The 15,526-nt window shown below is 37.7% G+C and overlaps 1 protein-coding gene across 1 annotated transcript in view; it reads left to right on the top strand.

Annotated features, from left to right (window-relative positions):
• Positions 1-1,943: 1,943 nt before the first annotated feature.
• Positions 1,944-15,526, top strand: part of ANKRD31 (ankyrin repeat domain 31) — a gene marked incomplete at its 5' end in the record, with an annotated part of 29,788 nt that continues 16,205 nt past the window's right edge. The window contains 8 exons of the mRNA XM_010135834.1: positions 1,944-1,981; positions 3,987-4,099; positions 4,939-5,081; positions 7,023-7,186; positions 7,689-7,734; positions 8,497-8,578; positions 12,187-12,283; positions 14,262-15,324. Of these exons, the coding sequence (XP_010134136.1) occupies positions 1,944-1,981; positions 3,987-4,099; positions 4,939-5,081; positions 7,023-7,186; positions 7,689-7,734; positions 8,497-8,578; positions 12,187-12,283; positions 14,262-15,324 (1,746 nt within the window). The remainder of the gene's footprint in view (positions 1,982-3,986; positions 4,100-4,938; positions 5,082-7,022; positions 7,187-7,688; positions 7,735-8,496; positions 8,579-12,186; positions 12,284-14,261; positions 15,325-15,526) is intronic.

Below are 15,526 nucleotides of genomic sequence, written 5' to 3'. Positions count from 1 at the left end.
GTTTCACCTCGGCCAAACCGGTGACATGTGTGCTTTTATTTCATTCTGAAAGAGAAACATAGCACTCAAGACTCACTAAAGGCAAAACTTGTAGTTCACATGGGATCCCTCCTCTTTTAAAAATATTAAATGTAATATATCTGAACTGCTGATTCAAAAATGCTTATCTTTGTATCATTTGACATTCTGCTTAACCTGTGTTGAAACTAAAAGAAATGTGTTATTAGATGGATGGATTTTCTTGTGTAGCTTTGCCTTGATATGGAATAGAGTGTTTGTCTTTTTTTGATTATCTTAAGACAATTCTGTCATTACTCTTAGTAATTAAGAGTTTGGGAATTATTTTTTTCTGGTTTTGAGAGATTTTAGAATACTGCCTACTTAGCACCTTAGCTGTCTGCGACTATCTCGTGTTCTTTTGTCTTCCACAGAGTTTTCTATAACTCCTTATTTGTATTTATTACCATTCACTTCCCATTTTTTTAATTTCTTGTTTACTGTTGCTCTCTAATCCCCTTCCTAAGCCAGCATAGATTTTGAATTGGTGCTGCTTTTCATCTTCAGTGTGTAATATGTTGTAAAATACTTCCTAGCTATTATTCTTATTTTTCCGCTGACGTTTTTTCTTCAGACTGTGTTTTATTTATAATCGTTTCCAGTCCTGTGTCAGTGTAAATGTATGCTTTGTATACACATACATAGGAAAGGGCGTTTATATATATATATATGGGTTTATAGAAGTAAATGTGAGTTGTGTGTCTTTGTGTATGGATATGACAATTATTTTATTTTTTCCAAGTGTATGCAGCAGAAAAAAATAGTTTTTTCCTTGGACTGCAGTTCCATGATGCTGGGATCTATTGGTAAACTTTAGTTGCCTTTGAGTGGGGTGTAAATGAACGCTAGCATTAAGTACATCATATGTATTTTCAAAACCAACAGCATTCATGCTCCTACATCTATTAAATGCTTTTAAAACCAGTGTACGTAACAGCACGTATACTTAAAATAATATGTATAACAAATTTACACACCCACCTGTATAGGCACACGCAATATGGACAGATATGTCTGCACACATACTAACAAGATATTTAGCTCTTTTTTTTTTTGTTTGCTTAGTACCCTTCTTCTCTTAGAAGATTTTGTCGGCAATGCTCACTAGTCTTATAAATTGAATTAAGGAGTCATCAGCCAATCTCTGCAACATCCTGTAACATGTAACAAAAAACATTCAGGAAGCAGTGAAGTTCCTGTGGATCCTTTTCTCTTTGATAGTCATAGATCTCCTATCCTTTTCTGCCTTCAGCTGCACAGAATACTGCTTCCTCTTCCCATCTCAGGTAATTGATAATGTTCAACTCGTCTTAAATTCCAGCTCTCTTGAGTTTCTGGACTGCAAGCTTATGTTTTCATTTGGAAATTGAAGGCAGAAGGAGGTTCTTGATACTTACTGCTCTCCAGTATTTGGTAGTGTTGGTGCTTAGCTTTCTTGTCTCCAAATTGGTTCCTCCTCTTCTAGGAATGCCTTGTTACTTCATTCTGGAAAAAAATCCATGGCATATCTGATACGTGTCATCATCCACTGCTGATTATTGGAGGAATAAACATAGAAATGATTCCTTTCCCTGTGGTTGTTCTTTTTTGTACCTCCTGTATTCCTGCTCAGTCTTCACAAGTTCAGTGTGTATAATACATTTTGGGTTTTTTTTTCCTTTATATTTTTTGCCTCATATATATACAATTATGGTTTTAAAAACCCTTTATTCTGAATACATCTTACATTTTATTCTCCTCTGGAACAGCATTTCACAGATTAATTTTTCCCTCAAAAGAGATTCTTCAGGTAATATTCCATTCAGCTAAAATTTAATTATTTCCTTCATCCTAGCAGAATGTTGCTGTTTAAAAGGTGGTGCAACAAAGTATAGCCCTTCTTACAGTTGAAGGCATTAACAGCTTTGGAGACTGAGACAAAAAAGTGGAAGATAGGATAATGTTTTCTCACCTGTGGGATTTTCAGATTTTTTGCTGTCTCATGCCTTTTCTTCATAACTGGCTTTTGTATCTCATCTGATTGTTCTTGAGTCCCAGTGATCATCTTTATGTTATTCTATTCTAGAATAAAAATCTTTTCTTCCTAAATGATGCAGTGTGACTTTCATCTACACTCAGTCATTTACTAGGCTCTCAACATTCCTATTCAGCTTATACAAAAGGTAGGTACAGAGAGCTTGCTTCTTTCCTTATAGTTCAATCTGTGCAAGGAGTTACTCATAGACCAGTGCTGAAGTACTCAAATGTCTTTGAAGCAGTTTATCCTTGAAGTTGTTGAGGTATGGCAGCCTAACCTAGTCTGGTGGCTGGTTACTGTAATCTCTACATTTTATCTTTGTACATGTGCTGACTGGATTTTGTGTTTATCAAGTTCCTGATTATTCCTGCTTATGGCCCATCTGGCAATGCATTCTGTGGAGAACCAATATTTTGTGATTCACATGCCAATGTCCCATTATACTTCTGCAAATGTTTCTTAACCATGAAGAAAACTGTTGTGCATGACAACTTAACTGGAAAACTTTGCAATTATTTCTGTTCACATGCGGACAATATTGCTACAGGACATTAGCTTAATGGGCTGTTGTACACCTTTCTTTCTCCTGTGTCTCGAAAGAGTCCTTAGGACATTGTCCCATGAATCAAAAGAGAAGAAAAGGAAGACAAAGAAAGTGGATGATTGCTTTGGGAGTTCAGACCCAGAAGCTTTTAGGCAAAACACAGTGCATTATCTTACACAAAAGTAGGTCTGGACTGGAGGAGTATTAAAATAATGTGACCTCTTGTGTGCTCTAGAATCTCAGTTTTCATTTAAAAAGGAAACCTTTTAGCTCTTTTGGTTGTCCATTCGGCGTGAGCCAAGCACCCTCACCAAAGAGGTCTGTCAGAATGCTTCCTGAAGACTAGAACAGCCTACAGTGAGCTCCATAGCCATAGTCTGGCTGCAGCAGTCCCTGAACAAACTAATTTAAATTTAGTATGTATATATGCTCACTGTGTAATATAGCTGCAGTATGTCTTTCTTGTTCTTCCAAACAGTCTTGGGTGACAAGCTAAGTACCTTAAAGGAAACCTTGAAAAAGCATATTTCCCAGAAGGCAGGAGGACCCTGAAGAAAGAAAGGCAGCTGTCAAACCAGTTTGATAGTAATGGATGCTGATAACTGAAAATATTCGAGAAAACAGCTTGTCTGATGAGAAGGGGAAATGCTTGGAATGCAGCAACTAACTGTCCAGAGGAATAATTGAAAAAAGCATGGATAACAGTTGCAAAACGCTTATTTAAAATTTTACACATCTCTTTTTTTGGATGAAATATAGATTTTCAAGAAATCAGAGAAAGAACACAGTGAAATTTAAGTGAATCTGATAGCATGTGTTATAAGAGCAGGAACAGGAGTTTAAAAAAAGCTAACATGCATGGTAGGGCTTTTGAAGATTTATACATCCTGGTTTTTTGGTAGCAGTGTGGGGGAGAGTGCTGTCCTTACTCTCTATGGCATGCCTGGTAACTTGAAAGCAGTCCAAGGAGAAGTGTAACATACTCCCTGTCTCTGCACAGTGTAACATTTTAACCTTGTTACCTTTTTTATTGGTCCCTAATTCATTGTACCCTTGTTAAGTCATCTAGATTTGAAATGTAAATTCTTTTGCTTAGGGTCTGTTTGTTATCTGAGCTGTTACTCAGTACCTTCTAACCTTTTGATGTCGTCGGTTAATGTTATTGAACAATTAAGGCAACAGTATTGCACGCATTTGCATTAACTGGAATGAGTTTCAAAGCTTAAATCTTTGTTTATAATGAAACATTTTTTGTGGTTCCTAATGAACACCCAATATGTGTTTAGAATCCTCCCTATCTACCAGAAAAGAAGCAGTATTTTTACGTGGTACCTGTAATACAAGAGCTGTGAGGCAGATGAAAAAGAGGAGAAACGCAAAAGGGAAAACTCAGCTGCATATTGCTGCTAGGGCAGGAGATTTGTCCTTGGTGAAAACTCTCATATCATCTGGAATTTCTGTCAATGAACAGGACTGCGCAGGTTTGAAAATTACTCTCATGGGGTTATTTTATGATACAATTTTTATAATTTATAGTATATATGGTTTTATATAATTGTGTGATTTTAATATAATTATGGATTATTGATTTATGATATAATTGTGAGGAGGAAAGGAAGTCATTCAACAAGTGCAAGCACATTTGGTGAATCCCTAGATTTTGTCTCAGCATGGAGCTAATGCAGCGTTTTTCTCAGGAGAGGCGTTAATCAGGTCTTGTTCTACTGAAGAGCACATTTTCAGAGATACATACAAAAAGCTGTCTTGAAAGTTCACCAGGAGAACTAATGCTTACTCACGTGAATATATACCGATGTGAAGCACATTCACACAAATCTTATTTCCTAAGGAAATGAGGACAAAAATAACATTACAAGATTATTTTTTCTTTTTTGTACCTAAACGTATAACACATTTCTGGTTTTGTAGTCTCAGAATGGGTAGTATTCTATTCTGGATGCCTGGCAGACCTGATATTATAAAATGCCACTGGGATTAAAAATCAAATATTGTACTTCTGAGTTTTTAGAGTCTTTCTACTCTATTGTTTTGTTTCTATTATTATTTTTAGTAGTGTAGTAGAAAAGTAAAAATATTTCTCTGCTTAATGGTAGATACATATTTCTGAGAAAAATTAAATAGGAAATAATTGATGTTGGTGTTTCAAGAGGTTTGTTTGTATAAGATTTATCTTACAGAGATTAGTTTGTTGCTCATAGTACAGCAAACATAGCAAAATGTATAATAATCACTAATTAGTGATCTGTGTGGATCTTTCAAAATTAGATGCATGCTGTACATGTGATCTTGCTTTTATTAGGTTGGACAGCGATTCATGAAGCTTCCAGTAGGGGATTTACTGAAGTGATCTTAGAATTACTGAAAGCTGGGGCTAATGTTAACAGCAGAAGTCTGGATGGTGTTTTGCCAATACATGATGCTGTTTTTGGCAATTCTTTGGAGGTATGTTTTTCTTTTAAATTAGATTTCCTGAGCCTGATTTCCAGCAGAGAGTCAGCAACCCAAAATGCTGTTTTAAATAAGGAAAGTCAAAGTTGTAATACAATTTTAGTGCAGATTTGCATTTAGGAAATAAACCAATGTTCTTTAAAGTGATCAAAATTAGAGAGAGAATTATTTTTCATTAGTGTCAGTTGAACTTAGTTGGCTTTTTCAGTCCAGCGGACAAATCAGAAAAATTCAGAAGCTCCTCATGGTTCTCTCCTATGTATTGGACTTTTAATAAGTAACACTAAAACCGAGCATTCTTAATTTGATAATATAGTACCACCCATCCTGCTGTGGGCAGGGACATCTTTCAGTAGATCAGCTTGCCTTAAGCCCCCATCCAACCTGACTTTGAATACTTCCAGTGATGGGTCATCCACAACTTCTCTGTGCAATCTGTTACACTGTCTTACTGTTCTCATTGTAAAAAATTTGTTTCTTCTAAAGAAAAAACCCCTAAGCTTGCTATTTAAAAATCAACCATTTTTTTCATTAACCGGTCCCTTCCAACCCAAACCATTCTATAGTTCTATTCTCTACATTCATGAGAATAGGAGAGACTATTTCAGTTGGAATGGACCTACAATGATCATTTAATCCAACTGCTTGTCCAATTCAGGGCTACCTCGAAGTTAAAACACATTATTACCGGCAGTGTCCAAATACCTCTTAAACACTGATGGGCTTGGGATATTGACCATCTCTTTAGGAAGCTTGTTAAGTGTTTGACCACCCTCTTGGTAAACAAGTGCTTCCTTATGTCCAGTGTAAACCTCCCTGGTGCAGCTTTTGATTATTCCAATGTGTCCTGTCACTGGATCCCAGGGAGAACCAGGGAGCACCTCCCTCTTCACCTCCCCCTCAGGAAGCTGTGGAGAGCAGTAAAGTGGCCTCTCAGCCTCCGTTTCTCCAGACTAGACAAACCAAAGCCCTTGGTTGCTCCTCAGAGGATATGCCTTCCATCCCTCTCACCAGTTTTGTTGGCCTGTTCTGGATGCATTCAAGGTCATTCTTAAATTGTGGGACCTGAACTGCACACAAATGAATAAAATGTTGTTAATTCCAGGGAACTTACTGAGGGTAAAAGGGTAATGCCAGGTTGGCTCAAACTTAGCACTTCTATACCTGTCTGAAGAGCTAATATTTAATCACATCTACCTTTTCTGTGAGCAAAGACATAATGAAGGACATGATTTCACAGGCCTGGTGTCAAACTATCAGTACGGTTCTTGAAAATCTGTAAGCTATTGTTCAGTGTCATGGGAGACGTGGAGAAGATTCTGAACTTCTGGAGAGTGTTCTCTTTCTGATACTTAACATTTCACTGAATATAAGAATGAGGAAATGCTAAAGATGAGAGATCATATGTATGAAAATTCTTTACCATCCAAGCTCTGACCTTGTCAACGCTTTCATAAGATCTGAGTTTTAGGGGATGATTTCACTGACACTACTAGACCTATTTCCACATAATACAATTAACTTACTTGCAAGTGATTTGGAATTAAAATAAAATCATCAGTGCATGAAACCAAAACCACTATTAAATACTTAAAGAAGGAAAATCCACTTCTATTCTGCACTTTGGTCTTAATACTAATCGATCAGTTCCTTTTGATTTAGATATGTGAAGTTTCGTAATTGCTCTTTATAACATTACCGTAAAGATGGTAAGTTTAATGACAAGTTGCAAATTGTTTTTGTATTTTAATGGAAAAATTAGAAGCGTAAGATACAAGTCTGTGTTGATAATAGCCAATTAAATTTGTTTGTTTAGTTGGAATTGCGGGTGTAACAGGTTTTAGAGTTATATTTTATAACACAGCAGGTTTTATGGTTGTATTATAAGTCCACCACAAGGATTATCACAATACAAGTAATAATAATATGTAATAGGCAGCCAGGATTCTACTACAGCATGGAGCGAATCCTTGTGAGAGAGATGGTTCAGGGACAAGTGCTTTGGAAGGAGCTTGTGATGATGAAATGCATGAACTGCTGAAGTCTTATAGTGCAATGGACTCTGTTGAAACTACTGAACACACAGGTATTTTGGTTTTGTAATGTAAATCACAGAATTACCCTGTAGTCTTAAAGAAAAACTGTACATTAGAAGGCTGCTGATTTGCAGAGCTGCATATTGTGTGGCATGGATATTTTTAACTTTACTAACAACTACTTTTCATTTATTTATTTATTTATTGTTAGAATATAGGATACATGGGGGTTTTTTTTCCCTGAGAAAATAAGATATAAGGACATATTTAGCTCTTCAGAATTTTGTTACTATCCGTATTTCCCTTCACAGGAACCTTGTGTTTTTGTAAGTGGTAGCTTTCTAGACTTATTTCCTCAAGCTACGTACATTTGATCTGATTTGCGTATAGAAGATATTTCTTTATGACATGATCTACCATTTCATCCTTGTAACCTACGTGAACTAATCTAACCTATTATGCTCCTGCAAATTAATTTTAATTTCTATTTATTTTTCCTTAATTGCGGAGAGAGGAGATATCCTCTTAGGTCAAGAAGTTCAAAACATTGTTACGGCTTCTGTAGAATTGATGGTGCAGCTTTGGAGACACAACATGAGAAATACAGTCTGGTAAGTGAGGGTAATAAAGTTTTGATAAACTGCTTCATAGTGTAGTACTGCATAGTGTCGTTTACTGACTGAATAACATTAGAATATCATTTAAATAATTAACACTTTAGAATGTTTGTAAAAAACAGCATCACACAGGGGCTTACGGTATATAAACTGTGGTTTACAATAGGTAAGTGTGTATATTATCATTTGCCTCTGTTCATAATTCCTGTCCACTTACATTTATTGTGCAAACAGTAGTCAATACTTACATAGTTCTTATTGCCTATATGAGTAGAAAAAAGATCAGGAATCCTGAGGCTTTTCATCACTTTTCCAAAATGGCTCTTTGAAAAAGTAACGTTTTTTCTTCATGGTAATGAGGGTGTTTAGAAATAGTTTAATCTTAATTTTAAACATCCAGGAAGATTTTTGCACAAGTTTTATGTTGGGAGAGCTCTTGCTGTTATCCGTAGGGTGTGTCCACATTGTCTAGGTGAATGGTGAAATTCTCTGTCTGATTTTTGCAGTGCAGTCACAAGTGGGACGCTGAGCATCATCTGGTTTGAATGCCTGAGCAAAACCAGGCTGTGACAGCAGCGTGGAGAGCACACCTTTGGCACTATGTACATTTATCCTACCAGTGCCCCCATTGCCTTTACACAGTAATTCCTGCCTGGAATGAATTGAGTCTGTCAGTACTTATCCTGCAGGCCACGCAGCATCTGTTTTATACGGTGCACTTGGCTCTGCCTCTCACTATTCTTTCTGTGTTAACAGGAGGCTGTTGCTGCCATAAAAGATGCAGAAAAGAAGCAAAAAGAACTGTTGCTGTTTGAATTGAGAACTTCCAAAGATGCAGGTAGACAGAAAGTCAAATTATTTAACTTTTTTTCGGGGGGGGAGTGGGGTGAGTAAGTAGCTTTGGTAAAACAATTGTTTTTAAATCAGTGTTGCCCATAATGTATTTGAATAACTCCTTTGGAAAATGCAGTTTCAGAGAATAAGATGTTAATAACAGCTCACGGGTAAGTGCACTTCCTGAAGTACTTCCAGTTTACATAGGAATGAATATGATGACAAACACATGTCACTTGGAGGCATGTGTTCCAAGTCAGCCTAATCATATAGAAAGGGATTATTAGATAAGAATGCATACTGTTGGCAGCATCATTCAATACAAGTATGTGAGCCCCTACATCATCAAGAACAGCTATGTCTGTATGCAAAGTAGTAGATGCAGCATTTTCATTCTAGTGCAGCTGGACTTTCAGGAGCCTAAAATAATTTATGAGGGAAAAAAGAGAAATCTTCAAGGCAGACACTGTGGATGATGGGCAGTTTCAGAAATGCTGTTGCCCGGAGGTGTAATTTATCTTAGGCTATCAAATCTCAGTTCAGGTTAATCTCAAGAACCTGCTAAGTGACACTGTCTTTCTAGGAGACCACGATGCCGGTGCAGTGTAGCAGTGTGAGTCTTCTGTGTCTGTGCCATGTCTGTTGAAATAGCCAAAGTTGCTCTCCACAGCTGCCCATGTGATTTAGGCAGTGCTGTTTACTCTGGAGCAACTCATGCTCATGTAACTCACTCGTTTCCTGACAGAAGGAAAAGGGGTTTTTTAAATTTATTTTCCTTTCCTGAACATAGGGTGGAACTTTAAAATTATAATTTAAATAGTCAATTTATCACTTTAAAAATGAAAGCAAAGTATGGAATTACACCGATGTGTAGCTTCCAACTCAAATTTATGGCATATAATTAAAATCAATATATTTTCTTGAAAATTTTTGACAAACAGGTAGATGATACAAATAGACAGAAACCTATTGACAGAGATTGGTGCAATTTCATAAATAAGCAAAATAAAACTATCTTTTCCTGTTTAGGTATATGAGAGAAATGAACATCATGATCTGTTAACACTATTGACAAAAGCATTAATAATCTTGCACGTCTTAAACTAAATCATGGTTTCTACTCATGAAGAGGCACAAGACTGAACAAGAACATAGAAGTACATTGACACACTTACAATGTAGAATAAAATCCTCGAAGTATTTGCATGCAGTACAACTCACTGTAAATAATATATTCAAATTTGCTATTAAGCTGCCTTAAAAAGAGCAATATTTTTGTATTTTTCTATTTTAATAAGTAAATACTGGTAGATATTATGAAAGAGGTTTGAAGAAACATTTTGTAAGTACCATTTTTGGTTCTGTAATTTCCCATTTTCTTTCATTTCCAACTTTTTGTGATTACAGAAAGCTTGTATTTCCTGTTTTACAATTTCAGGAATTAGATTACATGTTTGGCATATTATCCAGTGGTGTTCACTGTTCATGTCTTCTGAGCTCTCACTTATGTTATATGGCTAAGAGATAGGACATATAAAGAAGAATTTATAATTGTTCTTCTTATTTTGGAAAAATATAGCTGACAACAAGGGACAACTTAGAATTAATTCCATTTCGTAATGTGGATTTGAAATGATGTAAAACTATTACATTATTACAGAATCGTTTTGGTTGGAAGAGACCTTTAAGATCATCAAGTCCAACAGTTATCCCCGGACTGCCAGGTCCACCACTAAGCCATGTTCCTTAACACCACATCTATATGTCTTCTAAATACCTCCAGGGATGGGGACTTCACAACTTCACTTGTCAGCCTGTTCCAGGGCTTCACAACCCCTTCTGTAAAGAAATTTTTCCTAATATCCAGCATGAATCTCTCTTGACGCAACTTGTGGCCATTTCTTTTTCTCCTGTCCCTTGTTACTTGGGTGAAGAGACTGACTCAGGCCTCACTACCTCCTTTCAGGTAGTTGTAGAGAGTGAGAAGGTCTCCCCTCAGCCTCCTTTTCTCCAGGCTAAACTACCCCAGTTCCCTCAGCCATACTTCATAAGACTTGTTCTCTAGATCCTTCACCACTTTCGTTGCCCTTCTTTGGACATGCTCCAGCACCTCAACGCCATTCCAAAACTGAACACAGTACTCAAGGTGTGGCCTCACCAGTGCTGAGTACAGGGGGACAGTCGCTTTCCTACTCTACTGGCCACACCATTTCTGTTACAAGCCAGGATGCCGTTGGCCATCTTGGCCACCTGGGTGCATTGCTGCCTCACATTCAGCCGGCTGCTGACTGACACCCCCAAGTCCTTTTCTGCTGGGCAGCTTTCCAGCCACTCTTCCCCTGTAGCCTGTAGCATTGCAGGGGGGTTGTTGTGACCCAAGTGCAGGACCCAGTCCTTGGTCTTGTTAACGTCATACAATTGTCCTTGGCCCATTGATCCAGCCTATCCAAATCCCTCTGTAGAGCCTTTCTACCTTCAAGAAGATCAATACCCTCGCCTAACCTGGTGTCATCTGCAAACTTACCAAGAAGTGCGCTCGATCCTGTCATCCAGAGGATCTAGGGAACAGGCCTCTACCCTGAGCCCTGGGGAACACCACCTGTGGCAAGTTAAAACCAACTGTTTTTAACTCCATTCACCACCACTCTGGGCTTGGCCACCCAGCCAGTTTTTTATCCAGTGAAAACTACACCCATCCAAGCCACGAGCAGCCAGTTTCATTCTGGAGAATGCCGTGGGAGATTGTGTCAAAAGGTTTACTAAAGTCTAGGTAGACAATGTCCACAGCCTTTCCCTCATCCAGTAAACGGGTCACCTCGTCACAGAAGGAGATCAGATTAGTCAAGCAGGACCTGCTCATGCTGACTGGGCCTAATCACCTGGTTGTCCTGTATGTGCCGCATGATGGGACTCAGGATGATCTGCTCCATAACTTATCTTCCCCGGCACCGAGGTCAGACTGACATGCCAGTAGTTCCTTGGGGAACTGGGTTCCTTTGGGCCTTTCCTGTAGATGGGTGTCACATTTGCTAACCTCTAATCAACTGGTACCTCACTGGTTAGCCAAAACTGCTGATAAATTACACATATGTTTTTATCATTATAACATGGAACAGTTTAAGATCATTATATTATTATATCATTATACTATTATAGTGCTTCAAATGTGAAGGTTTTGGCCACCTTCTTAAGACTGTGTAACTTCTGCATGTAGCCTCACATGCAATGTTATGTTACATGGCTCCTTGCAAAACAAAGAACTTCAAAACTTCAGTATTTATCATTCATAGGACAGTTCTTTAATCTATCCTCTTGTCTTAGTAATTTCCTAGATGAGGCACTTGCCCTTCAAAATTTTTGAGTACTTGGGCTATTTCCTTCTAAGTTAAACTTGTATTTAGTTCTTTCTATGAATAATTTCATTATAAGTACTCTAATTCTAAAGAGCTATCAGTATGCTGATAGCTAAGACCTATATAACAGTTTAAGGTACTGCTGTAACTGTATTGTCATACTTTGGCTGTGTATTTGCTACTTTAAAATGTTACTAATATAATTATTTTCTACTGCTTATTGCCATCATCACTTTGATTATATCAAAATGTTGGACAGATGTGTATATCCAAAGGCTGTCTCGGATGCAAGATACTTTGAATGAAATGCTTGCAAAACAGAAGACAGAAAGGGATACCCTTGCTAAAAAATACAGGTAAGTAGAATGCAAGGATTGTATTTATAGGAAGCTATTTTTTATAGCAGTAGTGATGGACATTGTTAGAAGGTTAGCATACAGTAGCATGAAAGTAAAATTATGTGGTTTTCATTCAGATTTTGCAGAAGCATGACCCACATTTGCTTCAGTTACCTCCAGTAAGGGTTCCCATAACGGGAGAACTTCAGGGTTTAGCTACTGCATGCTAGTCAGTTACTGTGCACACAGTGAGCATTGAAATTAGGTAATGAACCTACAGAAGGTGTGGAAACATACCTAAGCAGGAATTAGGGAATGGAGATACTGAGCAATTAGACTACTTTTGCAGCATCATGGAGGAAAGCAGTAACAAGTCAGACACTGCTTTTGGTGTCCCTGCGTGCGTTTTTGTAGCAATCCTAGTCTGGGAGTGTTCAACCAACAATGCAAAAGAGCCATTTAGAGAAATGGCTTGAAGCATCCTTGCAGACATTACTTTTTTGTGAGGACACCTGCAACGACAGCTGGGAGTGCTCACCTCAGTATGAGCATGAACTGTGTGAATTGTCAGTTTCCTGCTGCTAGGTCTTACATGGACTCTTTATTTCCTTCTAAGAGGGATTACCTGAACGTTGGTAATGTGGTGAGTGCTCAGCTAACAATGTAGCATCCTGTTCAGTGGATGCTTGTAGGCCAGATGGTGAAGATTCTGCACGTTGTTTGTGTGAGCAGTATTTGTTGGGTCATGTAAAAGCAACATTGTATAGCTTTCAGGTAGTTTTGTGGCAAAACACACAGGCTGGTTGAGCAAGGAGACCGAAACATTTCTGTCACAGACCGTTATGCCAGCTATAAAATTTAAGAAACATTGATTATGCAGATAATAAAAAAAAAGGGTTTTATCTGAAGAGAAGTTAGGGTTCCAAACCATCGTTGTGGACAAATCAGTGACCGAATTAAGAAACAAGAATAGTAAAATTAATATCTACACAAACTTATCTCCTTTTGATATTGAGAATGAAACTGTTGCAGAGTGAAGTGGTAAACATTTCTGGGTATTACAGATACCCGGCAGCTAATACAACAGCTATCCATCAACAGGAATGAGCTACAGGCTAAATTACATTAAATTTCTTTTTAGTTATTTATATGATGAACATTTTATTTTTAACCTATTAGCATATAAGCTTTTGTTGCATGGAACATAAAAGTGCAGAAGATCAGGAAGCATCATCACATTTTCTGTTGTTCACTTAGTTGGCCTAGGGAGAGATACTACTAACACTTTTCCATTTCTCTCTGTTGCTTTGAAGATATTATGATGTATCTCTCACCTAAGAAAAATGAGTAAAAAAAGCATCATATCTGTTAGTGGCTGTAAGTTACTTTGCTGTGTCATTTTAGTCACGCTATCTTTGCCTCTTCAGTTGCAGCTTCTTCTGTACCCGTATAGCAGTAAAGCCACAAAACTTCCCTGAAGAAACACTGCTGGAAAAGTGTGTGGAGCCTCACTGGCCTGTGTAGGAGTCCATAGTTGTCAAGGCTGATGAATATCAGTGATCAACCATATGCTGATATGTTGGTTGTGTCATGGATTCTAAACAGATGTGATAGCAATCAATATCACAGTATAGGCACCAATACTGTCACGCTATGATTTGGCTGTCCTTGTTCTGTCACAACTAGTGTTGCTCTGCCTCTGTCCTAATCCACTCAACAGTCCCACTCTTCCAAGACTGGGATGGTGTTACTTGCATGGAATCGCTGCTGTGGGTGGTGTTAAAAGCAAACCATGCTGCTATTCCTAGTCCCATGCCTTGTGGTACTCCCCTCTCTTTCCAGCATGTGCCAGAATGGTGGTGCAATCACTTGTCCCATGAGAGGAAATTAGGAATTCCCTTGTTCTTAGTGGGTTACATCTATTAAACTGGTTTTATGTTGTGTTTACAGTAACTCGGGTGTCCTTATTATTACTTTTTAAATTTATTTTCTATAGGGCTTCAGTGGAATCTTTTAAAAAAGGAGTACTGAGGAAACAACTAGTTAGCCTTGCTTCTAGGCAAAAGCATCTCTTGACTGTTGCCCAAAACCAGGAAGAATTAGTCCAGAAAATACAAAATTACAGGAAAACAAAGCAGGAGTTTATTGCTTCATGTTCAGAGAAAGAAATCTCAAACTTAGTTATTTCCTATGGAAATGATGAAAGACAAAGTTTAACTGCTGATGAAATTGTGTCTCCTGATATAGTTACATTTAGTATGGGGCTTGCTGCCAGTGTGCCAAGTGGAAACAGAGTAGAAGCACATCTCTCTTTAGAAAATAGATTTTCAGCTCAGGAATGCAGCCAATATCCACACATCTGCTTGGATGAGAGAGGAGCAAATAAAGAAGGAATTAGAAGCAAAAAGGTTTCTGATCATGCTTTTGCATCTGAAAACAGGGTAAGAGAATATCTCTTCAACAACACGTCAAAGCTGACAAATGCTGTAGAAGTGGTGACATTGCCTTCAGAACCTGCTGTTTCCACTGTTAAAACTAAGTGCTTACAGGAAAAAGACATTGATCATGTAGCCTGTGTAGCAACTGCAGAACAAGGAAAGAAGTCTTTAAATCCCACTTCAGTGACCAATGCATTAAATATGGTAGAATCCCAAAGCAATGTTGTCAATAACAATGTCTGTCAGCCAGGCAGTGACTGCCAACAGGTTCTTACAGTCGAGGATCCACACAGATATATAAATAAGATAGAAGCTTTCCAGCAGCAACAGCAAGTAACTTCGTCAACATCTACAAAGAATTTCCCTAATACTCAGCAGCAAATGATCCATCGAACTAATGGGAACACAGTTAATGCCAGCTCAGTGCTTACAAATAATAGCTCAAAAACAGATTATCCAGTAAAACTCGGTGAGAAATCTTCACAGAGCTATAGTAATCAGCAATGTGAACAAAGACAAGTTAGATATGGAAGAAAAAATAGGAAAAAACTTCAATTGATAGATCTACTTGAATTGGGAGCGATTAAGCCAGGAGAAAATGTTTTAGAATTCAAACTGCAGGTAATTATTGATACATAATAATGTTAATATTAGCGTGTAATGAAAAAAACCCAGTCTCTAAATGGGGAAACAGCAGTTCTCATGGCTTAGTCTGCATCTTGTATTGTGAATTTTTATCCATTGGATACAGATAATCTTTTATGAGTTTTAAAGGGAATTTCTATGTCTTCTGTCAGCCCACAATTTTAACACTCAGAGTACT

This window comes from Buceros rhinoceros, unplaced genomic scaffold (genome assembly GCF_000710305.1).
Source record: "Buceros rhinoceros silvestris isolate BGI_N320 unplaced genomic scaffold, ASM71030v1 scaffold4535, whole genome shotgun sequence".
Classification (NCBI taxonomy): domain Eukaryota; kingdom Metazoa; phylum Chordata; class Aves; order Bucerotiformes; family Bucerotidae; genus Buceros; species Buceros rhinoceros.
Note: the sequence above shows the minus strand (reverse complement) of the source record. Positions and strands in the feature narration are given on the sequence as shown.